This window comes from Poecilia mexicana, unplaced genomic scaffold, assembly GCF_051168715.1.
Source record: "Poecilia mexicana isolate PSO_F unplaced genomic scaffold, ASM5116871v1 scaffold_11, whole genome shotgun sequence".
Lineage (NCBI taxonomy): Eukaryota > Metazoa > Chordata > Actinopteri > Cyprinodontiformes > Poeciliidae > Poecilia > Poecilia mexicana.
Window position 1 is genome coordinate 17,869,997 of NW_028263380.1, and position 18,372 is coordinate 17,888,368.

General features: G+C 39.4%; 1 protein-coding gene across 2 annotated transcripts; it reads left to right on the plus strand.

The window, feature by feature from the left end:
* The first annotated feature begins 827 nt into the window (after nt 1-827).
* On the plus strand, nt 828-17,358 carry cers2a (ceramide synthase 2a). 2 transcript variants are annotated; one of them, XR_015764637.1, is made up of 12 exons: nt 828-1,281; nt 7,479-7,652; nt 7,740-7,857; nt 9,540-9,658; nt 10,743-10,800; nt 11,165-11,215; nt 11,309-11,401; nt 12,044-12,172; nt 13,589-13,695; nt 14,417-14,570; nt 15,777-15,959; nt 16,047-17,358. XR_015764637.1 is itself a non-coding variant. In XM_014998973.2 (11 exons), the coding sequence occupies exons 2-11, from the start codon at nt 7,480-7,482 to the stop codon at nt 15,906-15,908; spliced, it is 1,134 nt and encodes a 377-aa protein (XP_014854459.2). In that variant the 5' UTR covers nt 828-1,281; nt 7,479; the 3' UTR covers nt 15,909-17,358. The 2 variants fall into 2 exon arrangements, 1 of the variants encoding a protein (XP_014854459.2); XM_014998973.2 differs by having other exon boundaries at nt 15,777-17,358.
* Nucleotides 17,359-18,372: the final 1,014 nt, after the last annotated feature.

Sequence of the window (18,372 nt, forward strand, 5' to 3'; positions counted from 1 at the left end):
AAGGAATTTTTAAATACAAGTACATACAGTATTCTTTGAATCACACTTTTTAAAATCTCTTGAACTTATAGTTTTGCCCCATATGATCCAAAACAAAATGCAAAACAAATCCAAACACGTCAGAAATCTATAACTTGTGAATATTGTTTTTATAAAATATAAAATTTCTGCTCTAATATTTTTCCTACACTCAGTCCAGTACATTTGGAGTAAAACTAATTCAAACACAAACCATTTTTTAGAAAAATGTTCCCCAAAACAGACACAAGTCAGTGAATGCAACTAAACAAAACTGTTGATCCCTCCATACAGGGCCGGTCCAAGCCTTTTTGGGGTCCCAAGCAGATTTTCATTTGGGGTCCACCACACCAACATATCAACAACAGATGTTTTATCACTCCAAAGCTACTCTCTGTGTCTAACATGGCTACTGTCGTTAGCATTGTTTGGAATTACACCATACCAGTGTTGCTATGGCTATTGATTTTATCCTTACAGGAGCGGCAAACAAAAATCCTCAAAATATCTGGATTTTGAAATTCAGAGTGGTATTAAGTGTGATATTATTTTAACTAATTGAAAGTAACATCATCTGAAGAACACTACATTTACAGTAAACAAGTTAACGAGTTTGATATTTTATATTTCCCTAAGAGTGGCAGCAGACAACAGGAAGAAGAAATTAGCATATAATTTGTGTAATAATAATAATTGAGGGGTAGGACAGAAGCAACAGCGCCCTCTAAAGGCACAGTATGGGATTTTAGCTGAATTTGGCGTAACAGATAGGGAGGGACTCTTCAGGCGGCACGGATTACCCCTCATACCCGGACGTCACTTTAAATAGCCTGCCTGCCTCTCTTTCATCATCTTGTACAACGAACCATAAAAATCCACTATGTCACTTGAACTCTGTGTCTGATCCGTAACAGCAACCCGCAGTTATCAAGAACCAGGTTGGGGACAAACAAAACAAAAGAAAAACAACTCTGAATTTATCTCCCCCCCCACACATTTATATCGACACGGGAGAAGATTTTGAGAAAGAAAGTGCGACATTTTTTTTTTTTTTTTTGTCACAAGGAGAAAACTAAACGGATTCAGTTGCAGGACGATGTGTAACTTGGAGCTACTTTAATGGCGAAATACCCATGAAATCCTCCCGGCTACGACACACAGGACGAGGAGGAGCAGAAGAAGCAGAAGCCGTGATTCCACCCCCGCCCGATGAGCACATTTTCAGCCCGCATTACCTGTCTGCACACGGCGAAGAGACGAGAGGTAAGTGCGGGGCTACGCAGCACCGTTACATGCTGGAGCATCTGTTCGACAAAATGTGCTCTACTCGGCAGTTTAAAGCTTTAAATCACAGTACACTTAATTTAGAGTGCTAATTTTAGAGTGAAACGCGAGCGTGTAGGTCCTGGAGGGTTTATAGGAAGTTTTAAACTTCGCTGACACCCTCCACCATCTTCTGGAAGTTAACCGCTGGAAAACGTTTGCACGTCAAAGTTTAGCTAGCAGGCCTCGTTTTAGCGGGGTTGTGTTGACGAAAACGGAGGGGAAAGACTGCGAGAACGTTAAAGGCAGATGATTAAAGTTCATCTCGATTCGTTAAAACACGTGAAATCGCTCTGTAATGAAGTTGGAGTCGGGTGCTAACTTTCAGCCCGATTCCTTCTGCATGTTGTACAACTTCTAAAACATTAGCTAGAAGTGTTGCAACGCCTCGTTGTGTGTTTTTGTGCACTCATTGATCAGGAGGATGTGCACAGAGCCTCTTTTGTGTCGAGTTTGCGGCTTATTTTAAGTGTTGGGTAACTTTTTGAAAGCTCCATCCGAGAGTCAGGTAGTCTGTTCCGCTATATATCCCGGATGCGCCCCGCCTGTTGCCGCTCCCTTCCCTGGTTCACGTTAGCAACACTAGAAAAAAAAAAAAATTCGACACAGATACTTTTTTTAGACTGTTTATGTTTGTTTTATTTTATTTTATTAAAGCCCTTTGGGAAAAGTTTTTTTTTAACTTACAATGAGCAGGATCAAGTTACATTTTAAAAAAAATAAATAAGTAAATTTAAACTTTGACTGTGCCCATATAAACAACCTCTGTCCAGTTTTTGTATTTTTGGGTGAAACCTTAATTTTACATTTTTAAAGTTTTAAAAATGTTGTAAACATCGACTCATCAACTACTTTTGTTAGTGTTTTCATGGCCAGATTTACATGGATGTTGGCCCCTGGGATGGACCCGGTTTTGGTGCCCTATGCATTACACAAAAATATTTTTTACTAATGCAAAGTACAGTACATTAATACACAGTCCTTTATATCTTGAAGTAGGAACTGATGCATAGTAGGTTTAAAATATAGTTCCCAAGGAAATAAACTATAATATCATAATTTTCAAATACTTGAATATTGGTTATAGCCATAAAAATCCCCAAATATTAATGCAACTCCACTAATGTTGGGTTGGGATTTTTATATGAAATACAGTGCATGAAAACACACGTGTTTAAAAAGAAAAGCCATTTCTTAAGTCTTTCTCAGACTATTACAATATTTTCATGGCCTGGTCTTCCATATGTCAATATGTCAAGAATCACAACCATCTAAGACCAAATAAATTATTGCATGCATGCCAATTGAGGTATAATATCCTGCCAAATATTGCATCTTAGCAGTTCTTTGTGGTTACAAAATGTATGCAATTTATTTTTAAAAAAATCTAAAATATTTTAATATATATAGCAAATATTTAATTGTAACATAGAGGCAGGTGTGAACCCATTAACTTTTGGCATTGCTGCCAGTTTGTTATGTCGGTTTTTAATATTTTTTTCTCCATTAATAATTAACAGCTTGATTTCAAAACTGCATTTTGTGTTTACTTGTGTTGCTTTTGGTTAATATTTAAACTGGTTTGATCCTCTGAAACACTGAAGTCTGACAAACATGCAAAAAATAAAAAGAGGAAATCAGGAAGTAGACAAACACTTTCACAACACTGTAAGGTCTGGTGCGCCCATCTGCTCTGAGATGTTAATTCAGAGATGATGTGTGTTAGTTCAGGCTCTGTAAATCCAGATTTGTCTCGTCGTGGAGAGTTTTAAATACATTTCTGTGAGACATTTTAAAAAGCATTTATTTTCACCTAAAAAAAAAATAAAAAGGCTAGTGCCTTTTTATTTTTTTTCTACTATCACATAAGATCCCATGAATATATATAAATATTTGGTGTAACGTGACGAAATGTGGAGAGGTTCTAGAGGTGGGAACACGTTTTCATTGCCGTTTATTTTGTAGGAATTAACTTCTGTAAAAAGAAACTAATTCAGCCGAATGTAGCTATTCTTGCACAACAACGAGTAAGGACTAAAGACACACCAGTAGAAACTGGAAGTTTTCACACACTACATAAAGAGACTCATGCATTTTTCTTACACTGTTTAACGTGGAATCAGAATAAAATTTTCCCGTTTTAGGTCAATTAGGATTGCCCTTTTTTTTTTTTTTCTTTTATTTGCTAAATGCCAGAATAATTTTGTAATTTGGTTCAAATCCCCCAAACTCCAAAGGATAAAGCGACCACCGGGAAAACGAAAGGTATGCCAAGCGTGCTTATTGTTGGAGATGAAGCAGTAAATGGAATCGGCCACGTTTGCAATGCCAAGAAAACGAGAGAGATTTCTTTTCCTGGTGACACTGTGTCTGATTTAACTCACAAAGTGCTCTCCCTAACCACTGATCAGCCAAATATTGAGACTTTAGTTGTGCACGTTGGAGCCAACGATCTGGCAAAGCAAAAATTGGAGATTCTGAAAAAGGACTTTAATAATCTTCTGAACACTATGGGGAACATTAAAAATGAAGTTATTTCCCAGCGGTCCAATTCCATCACCTCAATGGGGAGATGAAAAACATTCCAGGCTGCTCATGATAAACAAATGGCTGATTAAAACCTGCCCTGCCAGCTCAGTGACCTTCATCGATAACCTCTGGATCTATTGGCAGCGCTTTCACCTCTTTGGAAGAGGCGGACGCAATCTTAACAAACATGGGATAAAGCTGCTCACTGCAAACGTTTTTCATTTTATCAACAAGGACAACAATGTGACCATCGCTTCAGAGGAACAGGTTCAAGGACTACGATGGAACCCTCCACGTATCAAGAACAAACTATCCCAAAACAAACTGATAGAACATCAACTGGGGACAGAACGACTGGTTCCCCTCCTCCCTCCACTCATTTGCTGCATTCACAAGATGCCTATGAAGAAATGTCTTCTGGACCAGAGTTTCTCAGATTTACAGATGGTACGGATCAACAGGTTCGCCTCGGCACATCTCTCCTTAGCGCTAACAGCAGACCTCATTTCATCTAAGCCTGACTTCCCAGAGGACCCAGCACTCTGCGTTTCTGAGGTCTGAGACGGGGGTCCAGATGTTATCTTTACACCCGACTTCCTCCAGAATGTGTCTGGTCCCCCGGCACTGCAAAGCAGGACATGACCTGTCCGGATCACTACAAGAAAAGTTACAAAAAACAGAAATGTAAAAAACAGCGGTCTCAATTCAAACCTCAGACTGATCCGCCGCCTAAAGGAACCTCAGACTGAAGAACTTTCAGCCTCCAAGTCACTTAAACTGGCTCTTTTAAATACCAGATCTCTATTAACTAATGATTTCATCACCGAGCATAATATTGATGTTTTATTTCTGACAGAAACATGGCTGAATGACAATAATGAACCAACCATACTAATTGAATCAGCCCCTCCTAACTACAATTTTTTAAGTAAGAATATAAAACATAAAAAAGGAGGAGGCGTGGCTTAAATTTTTAAGAATACCATGAACTGTAGTAAAATCTCTTTGGGTCATTTCACGTCTTTTGAGTATCTGGGAATTGAGGTAAAAGGCCACAAACGAACTTTGACACTAACTTTATACAAAACTGCAACATGCGTGGAAAATTTATTTACGGACTTGAATGAGCTTCTATCTCTCGTATGCATTGATTGTGATTGTTTAAAAATTGTCTGTGATTTCAACATTCATGTTGACAACCCCCAAAACAGAGGGGCAAAAATAAAGCTCTTTAACATATTAGAGAGTTTTGGTTTAACACAATGTGTCAAACAAGCAACACACACTCAAGGACTCACACTGGACCTGGTTATCAGTAAGGGTGTGAATATTTCCAATGTCTCTGTAACTGATGTCGCCTTGTCGGATCACTTTGCTGTTATCTTTGACAGTTCTTACCCCTTGACCCACTTGGACAAATGGCTACTGTCACAAAACGTTCTTTTCACAGAAAACACAGCAGAAACATTTAATCAGATCTACTCTTCTTCCTTGCCCTTGAGCAGTAATGATGCAGATAAGTTGGTAGATGTTTTTCAGTCTAAAGTTTCAGATGTCACTGATCACATTGCTCCCATTAAAGTGAAGGTTGTGTCTGGTAGGAAGAAATCTCCGTGGAGAAATGCACAAACAGTTCAATCTGCAAGACGACTCTGATTTAAAGATCGGTAATCGTCCAGAAAACTGCAATCGGTGCAGTTTTGGCGACAGCTAAAGCTAGTGGTTTTAGCTGTCGCCATTTCTGTGGTTAAAAATGGAGGATGATTTTCAACGTGCATAATCTTTATAGCATGTTTACATTTTTTGCTTTCGCTTTCCTCATTTCACAATTGCCTTTTTCTGTATGTTGAAGTAAGCGCATTTTGCATTTGAGAACATGGAAACACGTCTTGACAACTAAACGGCCTCGAGGAATGTTTGCAGTTCTCCCATTGGACAGAAAGTGTCTCTGCAGGTTCATTCAAATCCCAGAATAAACTCTCGAGGGCCGACTGCAAACCCGAAACCATTGACCTAATTTAGCACAATCAGCCAAGAGGCCATTCATTGTTCTTTTTGATGCAGGTGAAAGACTCATTCTGACCAGCAGGTTGCAAATTGATGAGCTCTTTGAGAACAGGGCAGCTCATTCCAGTTCCTCGTTTTATTATGCAGGAAGCGGGTGGAATAACCGCAGAGCTTAACTTTAAGAGACTCCAACGTTGGGACAAAGGTTGTTGCATAATCACCCTTGCACTAAAAACCTGCTGATCTGGCGTTTGAAAGCTTTTCTCTGATGACCGAGCAAGTCGCTGAGGTGTTGTCAGCAAACTCCGCTGATATCCTCCCGGTTTAACGAGCGACCCTTCGGCTGTTTATACGCTCCCATCAGAAGGCTGGTGACTCGGAGGCATAAAAAAAGCGAATCGTACGGGATCACTCAAATTCAAGCGACGGTTTGACACAGTGCAAAAATGAAAGCCTGCCCTCCAATCTGCTTATGGCTCATTTTTCATGTGACCGGTTTTAATTTACCACATTACAGGCGCGATTGTTATGGGGATTTTTGTGATTAATTCACACCCCAGAAATGCTTTGAGTCTCTTGTTTATTCGGTACAAAGCGCAAAACGTTTGGTGTACTTTGCTAATGACTAAGAAGAAGTTTAAGATGACTTATTCTGAAATAAATGCACTTTCTAAATGGATTTGAATTGCTTTACTGATTGGACTTGTTTTGTGAAAGACCAACAAAAAACAGTGAAAAAAATTCAAAATGTTTTACATGAAAAATATCTAATATTTGAATCAATTTTCTTGTCTGTAAATCTATAAAATGGTGTAGGTATGTCACATAAAACCTATTAAAATTCAGTGTTGTGCTTGAAACATTAGAAATTCGAAGGGAAATAAATACCTCTCCACCCACTGATGGTGTGAATTAAATGATCAGATTACTTTATGAATCTGAATGGATGGAGCTTTGTGCACAAAGTTGGCACAATTGATTAAACCTTCTGGAAATATTTTATATTCAGTTATTCTGTCTTATACAAATCAGTTTCTATTTATCATGCAACTTTAAGCAGTTTACTGTACTGGAATCATGTTGGCATTTGAAAAACCTTTTTTATTTTCTTTTTCTTTTTTACAAATGAAAGAATAGAAATAAAACTGGAGACATTTCTTGGATATGTTGCTCAACAGACTATAACCACATCCTCTGCTAGTTGTGTAATTTCCTTCTCTAGATTCAGAGAACTACAATATTAAGAATCTATTGAGCGCTATGAAACTTGAATCCAGATGTTGATCATACTTTCTGTAAAACTAAAACCTTTTCCTCATTCCGTTGCTGCTGATTTGTTATTGAATTCCTGCATCTACGAAACTCCTACGAATCAAGCCTTTCATCCCTTTTTGTTTGATCGCGTTGCTTATTACATTAGAGAAATGATCTATCATTGGTCCCGATCAGCTTCGGGAGGAAGTGGTCAGATATCAAGAAGCCGACTCGCACACTGTCGGTTCCTGGCTGTCTGTTGGACAATCAACGAAGTGACCAAATCCTCCATTTTAACATCTGCCTTAGTTTTGTTTTCTCAGCTCTCCTTTGTGTTTTGCTTTTAGGATGTTATCTTGGTTAAATGAGCTGGTATGGGCTGACTGGATCTGGTTCCCAGAAGGCTACGGCTGGGACGACCTGAAGGATCATGATGGGAAAGTCTTCCCTAAAACTCGGGACCTGTGGGCGGTTCTCCCCGTCTCGCTCTGCTTCCTCATCATCAGACAGATATTTGAGCAGTGAGTCATTTTAATCTCCGTGGCTTTGTTTTGTTTGCTTCTGAGGACTGTTAGATGTGACGCTAACTCTGCTTCTCTGCTCCGTAGGACAATAGCACTTCCTTTAGCGTCTCTGCTGGGAGTGAGAGACAAGCATCGTGTCTGTGCGTCGCCTAATCCCGTCCTGGAGTCTCACTTCTGTAGCACATCAAAACATCCCACACAGGTACTCCCACTGCAAACATCAGCGCTGAATTTATTCCCTGTTCTGAATGTTGGTTTAGTTCATTTATTCATCCAGAGGCTTTTCCACAATAATCATCCACCCATTTGTCTGTCTGTGCATCCGTCTTTTCACCCATCCGTCAATTTGTTTGTCCATCCTTCTAGCTGTCCACCTATCTGTTTGTCCATCTGTCCTTCTGTCCAGTTGTCATCAGTCTGTCCTTCTGTCCAGTTGTCATCTGTTTGTCCTTCTGTCCAATTGTCATCAGTCTGTCCTTCTGTCCAGTTGTCATCAGTCTGTCCATCTGTCCAGTTGTCATCAGTCTGTCCTTCTGTCCAGTTGTCATCAGTCTGTCCATCTGTCCAGTTGTCATCAGTCTGTCCTTCTGTCCAGTTGTCATCAGTCTGTCCATCTGTCCAGTTGTCATCAGTCTGTCCATCTGTCCAGTTGTCATCAGTCTGTCCATCTGTCCAGTTGTCATCAGTCTGTCCATCTGTCCAGTTGTCATCAGTCTGTCCATCTGGCCAGTTGTCATCTGTCTGTCCATCTGTCCAGTTGTCATCAGTCTGTCCATCTGTCCAGTTGTCATCAGTCTGTCCATCTGTCCAGTTGTCATCAGTCTGTCCTTCTGTCCAGTTGTCATCAGTCTGTCCATCTGTCCAGTTGTCATCAGTCTGTCCTTCTGTCCAGTTGTCATCAGTCTGTCCATCTGTCCAGTTGTCATCAGTCTGTCCATCTGTCCAGTTGTCATCAGTCTGTCCATCTGGCCAGTTGTCATCTGTCTGTCCATCTGTCCTTCTGTCCAGTTGTCATCTATTTGTCCATCTGTCCTTCTGTCCAGTTGTCATCAGTCTGTCCTTCTGTCCAGTTGTCATCTGTTTGTCCTTCTGTCCAATTGTCATCAGTCTGTCCTTCTGTCCAGTTGTCATCTGTTTGTCCTTCTGTCCAATTGTCATCTGTTTGTCCTTCTGTCCAGTTGTCATCAGTCTGTCCATCTGTCCAGTTGTCATTAGTCTGTCCATCTGTCCAGTTGTCATCAGTCTGTCCATCTGTCCAGTTGTCATCTGTCTGTCCATCTGTCCTTCTGTCCAGTTGTCATCAGTCTGTCCATCTGTCCAGTTGTCATCTGTCTGTCCATTTGTCCATCTGTCCTTCTGTCCAGTTGTCATCTGTTTGTCCATCTGTCCTTCTGTCCAGTTGTCATCTGTTTGTCCATCTGTCCTTCTGTCCAGTTGTCATCTGTTTGTCCATCTGTCCTTCTGTCCAGTTGTCATCTGTTTGTCCTTCTGTCCAGTTGTCATCTGTTTGTCCATCTGTCCTTCTGTCCAGTTGTCATCTGTTTGTCCATCTGTCTATCTGTCCAGTTCTCGTCTGTCTGTCCATCCATTGATCCGTTTGTCTTTCTGTTTGTCCGTTTGTTTTTCTACTCCCACCAAATGTTTGTCTCCAGTCATCCAGCCAACCATCCGTTTGTCCGTCCGTCCATTCAGTCCGTCCACAGGGTAAAAATGCCTCCAGACTTTCAAAATCAGAGCCTGGACAAAAATACAAATATGACATGAAAAACTGCCAAGAACGGATAAAAGTTTTGCTTGTAGATTCTGATGTGGGGCGTTCGGTGCGGTCCAACCCGAATGCAGCACCGGGTTCAGTTTCCTCCCTGCTGTCTTGTCTCCTTCCAGAGATCCATAGAGAGTTTAAGTAAACAGACGGGATGCTCGGTGCGACAGGTGCAGCGGTGGTTCAGGCGACGGAGAAATCAAGACCGACCCAGCAAGCTCAAGAAGTTTCAGGAAGCGAGGTTGGTTTACGTCCGCGCTTCTAAATCCTCCCATTTCCCTCCGAACAGAACCACATTTCCTTTGAGTCCCAATGCTCACATAGTTTCATTTTTCTGGAGGTCATGATGTTCTCTCGCAAATGAAACATTTCTTGCGAGCGTGTCGACGTGAAAGCATGCAAACCCTGCAGCAGCACTTCGTGGGGAAGTCGTCTCTCGCAGAAACCGCAGAGCAGCGCCGGCTCTGAGCTCCCACCGGCAGCCGCCGTTGTAAAACAGTAACAGTGATTTATTGAGGTTGTTGTTGTAAAGCCGCCGTGAGAGACATTCCTGCCGCACATTAAAGCTTTTAATTGCGTCGTATTCGACTGTTTTCACGCGGCACAGATGACCTCTTCATCACGAGTGGCTCCTTTTCTAGCTGCAAGCCGCACCACAAAGTGGGAGGAAGCATTTCACAAAACATGTTGCAGAAGGAGGAAAAAAACTGACATCTGGTGAGCGGCAAAACCAACGCAGGCCATCTGTTTCCCAGCTGCCGTTTGTCCGTCTCTGTAGATAATGGATTGTGAATTTTATCATGATATTTCGTAGCGCTTTTGGGATAATGATAAACGATAAAAGAAAACTATTTATTACTTCACTTCACCACAAATATGCTGCGTTTGAAGAGTATTCTTATTTCACATAAGCTTTTTCAGGAAGCCACATGTGATTTCTATTACTAACGCTACAAGTAAAGACTTAATTTAATCACATTTTCAAATTTATTCATATTTATTGATGCTCTCCAGGAACAAAAATAGTAGAGAGAAAACAGTAAAAATTAGATTTTTAGTTACTTTTTTAACATTAATTGAAATTTATCACGAGAACCATAAATCAAAAATTCTTATCGTGACACGAAATTTTTCACAATAAATGATAAACGATACGATATGTGGCTAAACTATCATTTTTCCTTCTCGTAAATCTCGTAATCACAACAGCTTTCTACCCTAGTTTGAACACCTTTTAGTCAAGTTTTTTATGTTTTGCTACATAAAGCACTACACTATTAAACACTATTCCTGTTTTCTGAGATCATTGCTTTATTCTTTTGCAGCTGGAGGTTTACATTTTACCTTCTTGCTTTCTTTGCTGGCCTGGCAGTCCTTGTTGATGTAAGTAGTGCGCCCAAAGCTTGTCATGCAGAGGAACTGGAAAATCATCAACATTTAAGTTACTAATCTTTCATTAATGATTTTTTTTTCTCATCTCTTTTTTTTTCCCAACTTGTTTTTGTTTTGTTTTTTTTTTGTTTTTTTTTGACAGTGGGCTGTTTATTTTATTTTACAGAATCTTCAGTGTTCATTTCTTATTTCGGTTGTTTTTGAAAAACGACAAATTATTGAGTGTCTTTTAATTTTTCATGCGATTAATTGAGTTATTGTTTGTTTGTGGCGGGTCTAGCAGTTGTAGATTTGTGGACATTTAAAAACGTCCTCGTCCTGCTTCTCACATCATTCTTTTCCTGCTTCTTCGTAGAAACCGTGGTTCCATGATGTAAAACTGGTGTGGGAAAACTTCCCCAAAATGGTGATTATTGTTTATTCAAATGTTTCTCCTGAAGTTGTGAGTGTTTTCCTGTGTTTTTACTGAACGAGATTTGAACGTTTCCTCGTTTTCCAGCCGCTGTTGACCTCCCAGTACTGGTACTACATGATCGAGCTCGGCTTCTACGTCTCCCTGGTTTTCAGCGTGGCATCGGATGTCAAGCGGAAGGCAAGTGAAGCCGCATTGTGTCTAAATAGTTTGACGTTACACACCTTCGCCCTCGGAAACCGTCCGTCGAGAGTGATAATTTCCTAAGTGCCTGAAAATGATCTCTTGTGTTTGTGCCGCGTTTTGAGGTTTGGGTATTGATTTGCTCGTGAAATCCTGACGCGTCGCATCGACTGCAGCTCGTCGGCTTTTCGAGCTCTCCGTAAAGACGATCTCCTGAGCTGCTCATGTGTGTCATGTCGGGTTAATGTGTGCAGGAGGTTTACATGTTGTTCAGAAAGCGCTAAAGCTGCAAACCTCAAACCAGTGGAGGCTGATAATCTGTCAAACCAAAACAGGGTTTTAGCTAGAAAGCAGGTTAAAGTTCAGCAGAATGCCACCGTGTTGAAGTCTCCCTTTTAATCTGAGAATTAGTTTTGTCGTTTCCAGCTAAACGTCTTGACGTGAATGTTTTTAAACGTAGCGTAGCTTCTCTAACTGTGCGCTCTGCTTTATGCAGAGAGTAAATCATAAAAATAAAAAAAAAAAGAAAACTGGATCCTGGAGCATTGCTTTATTGAGGAATGTTTACAGCTCGATCAATAAGTCACCAATCCTTGGGTGCATTTGGGTTTTTAACATCACCTATTTCTTCCCGTCAAGGATTTCAAAGAGCAAATCGTTCACCATGTGGCTACCATCCTCCTCATCAGCTTCTCCTGGCTGGTCAACTACATCCGAGCCGGGACTTTGATCATGTTGGTGCACGACGCCTCTGACTATCTTATGGAGGTATGATGCGTCCAAAAGGCCAAAAATTGTTGTTTTTTTATGCTTCTTCACAAATGTATGCATTATAAAATCCAAAGGGTTGAACCAAAATGACATTAAAAAGGGTTAGATGGTGGATTTTGTGTGTGGCGAACCATTTTTAAGTTGGTTTTAATTATGTTTTGGGTCGTCAACCCAGTTTTACTTTACTAAAAGAAGTTATCAGATTTCTCATTAAAATTTCCTGATTTTTCAAGGTGAATTAAGCCATGCCACGCTGAGAGGGATCTGTGTTTTGTTAAAACACGCCCACAGCATTACACCTCCTCTACCGTACCTGTGCTTTCCCACATATTCAGCCTTTGTTTCGCCTAAATAATTTGTTGCAGAAAACCTCAAAGTTGATCTCACTTGTGGAGGATGGACCAAAAACACAAAATCTAACAAAGTATTTTTACTCTATTTTCTAATACCTTAGTGCACTAAAAAAAAAGAAAACGCACTAGTTCGACTGGCAAATTATTTCACTTGTAACATTGGAAGAATATGTTTTTATAAGTAGAACTACTACTTTAAAAAAACAAAAAAACATTAGGGAATTATTAAAAAACAATCTCTTATATCTAGCTGAAAAGTTACTTGTTTTATTTCATTTGTACTAAGATCTTTGCACTGGAAACTAGACAAAAACTACTCAGCATTATTTTGTGTTTTTGCAGCGTACAAACTGGATTTGTATGCAACTGAAATTTAATCTGGTTGTGTGATTTTTGGGAATAGACTAATAGATCATTACTTTTTTTTTTTGTCCTGTTATTGGGTAAATTTCAGCCACAAAGTATCAGGCGAGTGGAAACAAACAGGTGTGGACACCACAGAAATAACACTAAAAATAGAAGCTGTACAGTTACATGAAGTGAGAACGTTACAGTTATTGATAGATGTAAACGGTACAAACACACAGTATTAATAAGCTTATATGTGTAAAGCGATATGTTTGTGCAAAAAAAAAAAAAAAGCCTTTTAAGAGAAACTATAAAGGTAATTCTAACTGATTATTTTTAGAGCTGCGTTAAATAGTCTAGCTGAGCATCTCCTGGTAGGAACAACCTGCAGCAATGTTGCTTTGTGTGTTTGGGATGCAGCAGCTTGTCACTGATGGAGCAATCCATGCTGTATAATTTATCACTGAGTGTAGATTACAAGTGTGAGAATGATTTATTAACTGTTTGACAGAAGAGCAACAATTCGTTCTGCCATTTTTCCCCCCCCAGATATCTTCTCTTGGTTAAAATAATTGAACAGTTTTACATCTGCAGAAATGAATATTTCTTCGATATTTGTAGAGAGTTTCTGTCCTGTAGAGGTAAAAAAAAAAAAAAAAAAACTACAAATAAAAATAAAAAAATCTCCTTTTCTCTTCTGCTTTCTTTCTAGTCGGCCAAAATGTTTAACTACGCAGGCTGGAAAAAAACCTGCAACTTCATCTTCACTGTGTTCGCTGCAGTTTTCATCATCACCCGCCTCATCATCTTCCCCTTCTGGTAAAACGGAAAAACATCGCGCATGATGCGTCACACGCATGTTTATTCGATGCAGTGTTTAATAGGATTGTGTGAGTGGTGGCTGCGGAGCTGAATTTCTATATTTTTGTTCTTTGCATCTTTTATTTACACATTTGGTACCATCGTCATATTTGTCCCAGGTTAATTGAATTCATTTGTTTTCTGCACCGTCAGCCAAGTTTAGTTTTAAAAATGGAAATGACTAACCAAATGCCTTGAGTTACTTTTGTTTTTCATGCTTAAATTAAAAAAAATTAATATTTTCCTGCCATCAGGAAGTTTGGAAACATTTAGGAGAATGACAGATTGGCGTTTCGATCATTTTAGTGTTTTTGATTTAGCGATAATGCTCCTTCACTGTACCACCTCTTCAGCATTCAGTCTCCCATAAACAAGTCGGCGTGAGTTTTCTCATTCTTTGGATGTCACTTCCTACTCTGTGTGGGAGGAATCATTGAGACGCCATTTTATACTTATTATCAATGTTTTATCATTGGTTACGCTTACGTTCTTCACACTCAAGAAGCAGCAAATCCATACTAGAAATTGTTGACGTTTTCACAACTTTTTAGTGTTTTTTTTTTTCCCCCGCTCTTCAAACAATGTTTCTTTGTCTGAGCTCCCGGCCCGTTCTCAACGGGCTCCAGAGGATAACTGACGCCGGTTCTGAATGGACCCCTTTGTTCGCCTCTTTCTCCAGGATCATATATGCAACAGGCGTGTACCCGCTGGCCCTCTACTCCACCTTCTTCGGCTTCTACTTCTTCAACGGGCTGCTGGTGGTGCTGCTGATTCTGCACGTCTTCTGGACGGGACTCATCCTACGCATGGTCATCAAATTCCTGCCAGGAAATGTAAGAAAAAGCAACAGAAATCAGTGTCTTATTGGGATTTTTAATTTTTTTAGGTGCAATAAAGTGCATGCGTGGTCTCAAACTCATTTCTTTGCACATAAAAATCAAAATGTAACACCTTTCACTCCGACGCTCCAAAATAAAACTCCAAGCTGTCCTGTGAGGCTGTCAGAGGTTTGTTAGAGACGACAGAGGAAGCATCTTGTGAGAGAGAAAGGGAAGAGCACGGCAACTTTGGAGGATCTGCAGAGATCCTCGGCTCAGGTGGAAGAATCTGTTGCTGCTGTTTGAAAATCCAGAACTTTGGCGTAATCGAAATGAAATAGACGGAGGGCTGTTGCTGAAATGAAGCTGTAAGAGGAACTCTTTGCAGTTTGTTACAAGCCGTGCAAGGAACTAAAAGTCTGAAATATACAAAGCATTGAGAGCCAGTTAGTCGCACGACAAATTAAAATGAGTAATTTTTACTTGCAAGCCCGTTTGTGTTGCTTTGCCTCATTTTTAAAGAGACCGCAGCCCTTTATTAAAAAGGACAAATTAGTTTTACATTTTTCATATATTTTACAAAATTCATAAGTTTTGACCGTTTTCCTTGTCTGGGCTTAATGATTAATATGTTTAGAAGGGAGAGGTTTCATAATGTACTTTATTTATGGTTTCGGTTTTATTTGTTTTAGTTTTTGATATTTAAAATGTGTTGCAGTTTAAATCTTCTTTTGAAATTAAAGATTGTTGATCTTTTAGAGGGTGAACTTGCATTAATATGTTAGTTTGGTGTTAGTTGATATCATAGTTTAACAAAGGAAAATTGGCTATTGTGACAGGCCTACCTCCATATCACTCTTAAAACTCCGTCCTCATGATAAAATTCGGTGGTGGCAGCATCATGCTGTGGGAAGCTGGCAGATCCTGCCAGAACTGATGGTGAAAATGGTTGCAGAAGAAAAAAAAAGTCTGTTGGCAAGCTACTAAAGATCCAAAGTTTAGGTTCACTTTGCAGCAGTCTGTTGTCAAATTGGACAAAAACACGCCACACTTTTCAGATTTTTAGCTGTAAAACTATGGCCTTGAAAACTGAATAAATTAATCAAAGTCTTCAAATAAGGGGACAAGATGTGGACGAGTTGATGACAGCATTGCAACAAAGTCGCATCAGCCGACCGAAATTCAATACGTTTTCCGTTCCGCTTTGTGTTTTTGCGACAGGACATCGTGGAGGACGAGCGCAGCGATAAAGAGGAGACGGAGTCAGACGACGAAGACGACTGCGGCAAGCCGAAGAACGGCCATGTGCAGAACGGTCACTCTGTCTTCAACAACCACAGGAAAAGAGACTGACTGGGCAGAAAGAGAGAGACTGGGTGATTTCAAAACGACAAAAAAGAAAAGGTGACAGTGGCGCCCTCATCTGGAAGCTGAAGAACATGCAGCAGGCATCACGCTCAGATTTACTCTCGTTTGTATTCTACGTTTTAGGAAACGCAGTCGGCTCCGAGGAGATGGCCCGGCCTCTCTGTGGATTACACTAAGATAGAAAAGGAGCCGTTACGATCCCGTTTGCCTCCAAGCAGCAGAACAAATTTCCACTTCTATGTTTTTCCTCTTTGCCAGCCCGCCTGCTCGCAGCTTTGTTTCCTTGGTGGGAATATTTCCTGGAAACTCGGCTCTTCAGATGGTTTCTCCCGTCCCCCGCAGCTCATTAACGCTCTTCCGAGAGTCGATCTAAAAACTTGACTTATTTTTGCTCTAAATAAACGCACTGACGCCAGAGATGACGTGATGAGCACTACTGTAAATGTGGCAGTGATTTCTTTTTTTTATTTTATTTTTTTTCTCCTATGGACCATAAATTGCCTTAAGTCCAAAGTTTTATTCAATTACAAAAACAAATAAATAAATAAAGGTTTCTGCTGCGTTTCTGCCGCTCTGGCTATTTTCGGTTAAACGTTGCACCTCCAGCCAGGTTTAAGACGAAACAGTTGCTAAATAATAATAATATTTTTGTAATAGTGCGAGTGAAGGTGGCTAGCTTGCCATATGAGCTGAAATGTGCCTTTGGAGAAATGTGTCTTTAAATACTCACTTTTCTGAGAGATGGCTTGTTTTAAATGTTTGTTTTGTTTAAAAATCTTAAAGTTTTCTCACTTTTCTTTTCATCGTTTAATTCTCTTAGTGCGGCCAAAAAGTTAAAATTTGGGAGCAAAGTGTTTGATTAAGTCGATCAGTAAATGTTGATTCTTTTCTGGCCGGAGTAATCCAAAGCATATCCATTTAGTATACTTGTTTTTATTTTATTTTTTTTATCTTATTATTATTTATGTCTCGGTCATCTTGAGATGCACTTTACGGTTCTTTAGACGATCAGTATTGTCTGAAAAAAAAAAAACTGGTGAATCATTTTAGTTACATTGTTTGATTCAGATTTCAAATCATTTGTTTGGAGGTTCAAAAAAATAATTTCAGCCGTTTATTTTTATATTTATTCACGTGAATATTCATTTGTTTTGATAGAATTTTTTTGGTTTAGCCAGGAACAAAGAAAGATGGTAGTGAGTAAACAAAACGTTAACGCCAAATTGTTTACATTTTCTAAGACGCTGTTATTTGCAAGTGCCTTCATCATTTCAACTGTTAAATTGTTAGAAAAAATAAATCTTCTTCTCGAATGCCTTCTTGACCAATCACACGCAGCTCTCGTTTTGACAACTTTGCTTCTGCTGACGTGTTTTTATCCTCCCTGAGTTGTACATTTCTAACATGGATGACATAAATTTGTGTGGAAAACGTCTGTTTTTGTTGCATTTATTTCTGAAGATGATGTTGAAACGTTTTTATGGATTTTATTTGTGAACATTTTTTTTCACTGAGGTTTGCTTTGTGTTTTCTTTGCATTTTGTATAGTTGGGTAAATACAAAATGTGATTAAGTTTTTTTTTTTTTTTTTTTTTTTTTTTTTTTTTTTTTTTACCGGAAATAACTATTTTTAGTATACCTGCTCTGATAATATGTTCAAAGTAGCTGAGGTGCAAAAAAACCAAAAAACAACAAAAAAAAAATGGATCATATTGCCATATAGTAAGATTTTTGTGCTTTGTTTTGTAGTTTTAAAGTATGAAAGCAGGTTGATTAGCTTTTTTTTAAATAAATCCTGACCTAAGTTACTAATGAGGTAAAAAGGATCAGTCAGAATTTGGTTAACGCTGTAATTTTGGACTCTTTGCATAAATCTGAGGAATCTGGGGTAATAAAAAAAGCACATTATTTATTAGAATCAAAAGAATACTGCTCAAAATGTTGAAGATTTGGCCATGATTGCATTTTTTATGATTCTCTGTGGATTACTGGTGGAAAGTTTTAGCTTTTTTTTATTTTTATTTTTTAAAAGAAAACTAGTTTTTTTTTCCTCCCACCCTCCTCTACTGTATTTTGGCTGCAGGCTTGAAGTCCTCCTCATCTAATTGCATATGGAGCGGGATCACTTTACCATCCTGTGCTCCACTTTATCCTCCACACTGTTCCTGCCACCAGGCCGCCTCAATGCAACAATCTCCATTTTAAAGCAGCGGGGTCAATTTCCACCCGGCTGCAGCATCTGGCTCTGCAATTTAATTGCCAATGCGGCTCCAGTTTCTCTGGATTTTCTGTGTCCAGTTTTCCTGCTTTCTCCTGACTTTGCCTCTTTTTTTCCCTCATTTCCTCTTCCTGTCTTTTTTTTTCTTCTTCTTACATTTGTGAAATGAAACCTCCTGGTTGCGTGAGCCAGGACGGTGTGAAGTCCAACCAAAGGTCTCCCGACAGGAGA

What these genes read in the sequence shown, in the direction of transcription:
- cers2a (XM_014998973.2), top strand. Translation starts at nt 7,480, where the DNA reads ATGTTATCTTGGTTAAATGAGCTGGTATGGGCTGACTGGATCTGGTTC. An exon ending in CATCAAAACATCCCACACAG is followed by an intron (nt 7,858 to 9,539) that starts GTACTCCCACTG and finishes GTCTCCTTCCAG; the next exon opens with AGATCCATAGAGAGTTTAAG. An exon ending in GCCTGGCAGTCCTTGTTGAT is followed by an intron (nt 10,801 to 11,164) that starts GTAAGTAGTGCG and finishes GCTTCTTCGTAG; the next exon opens with AAACCGTGGTTCCATGATGT.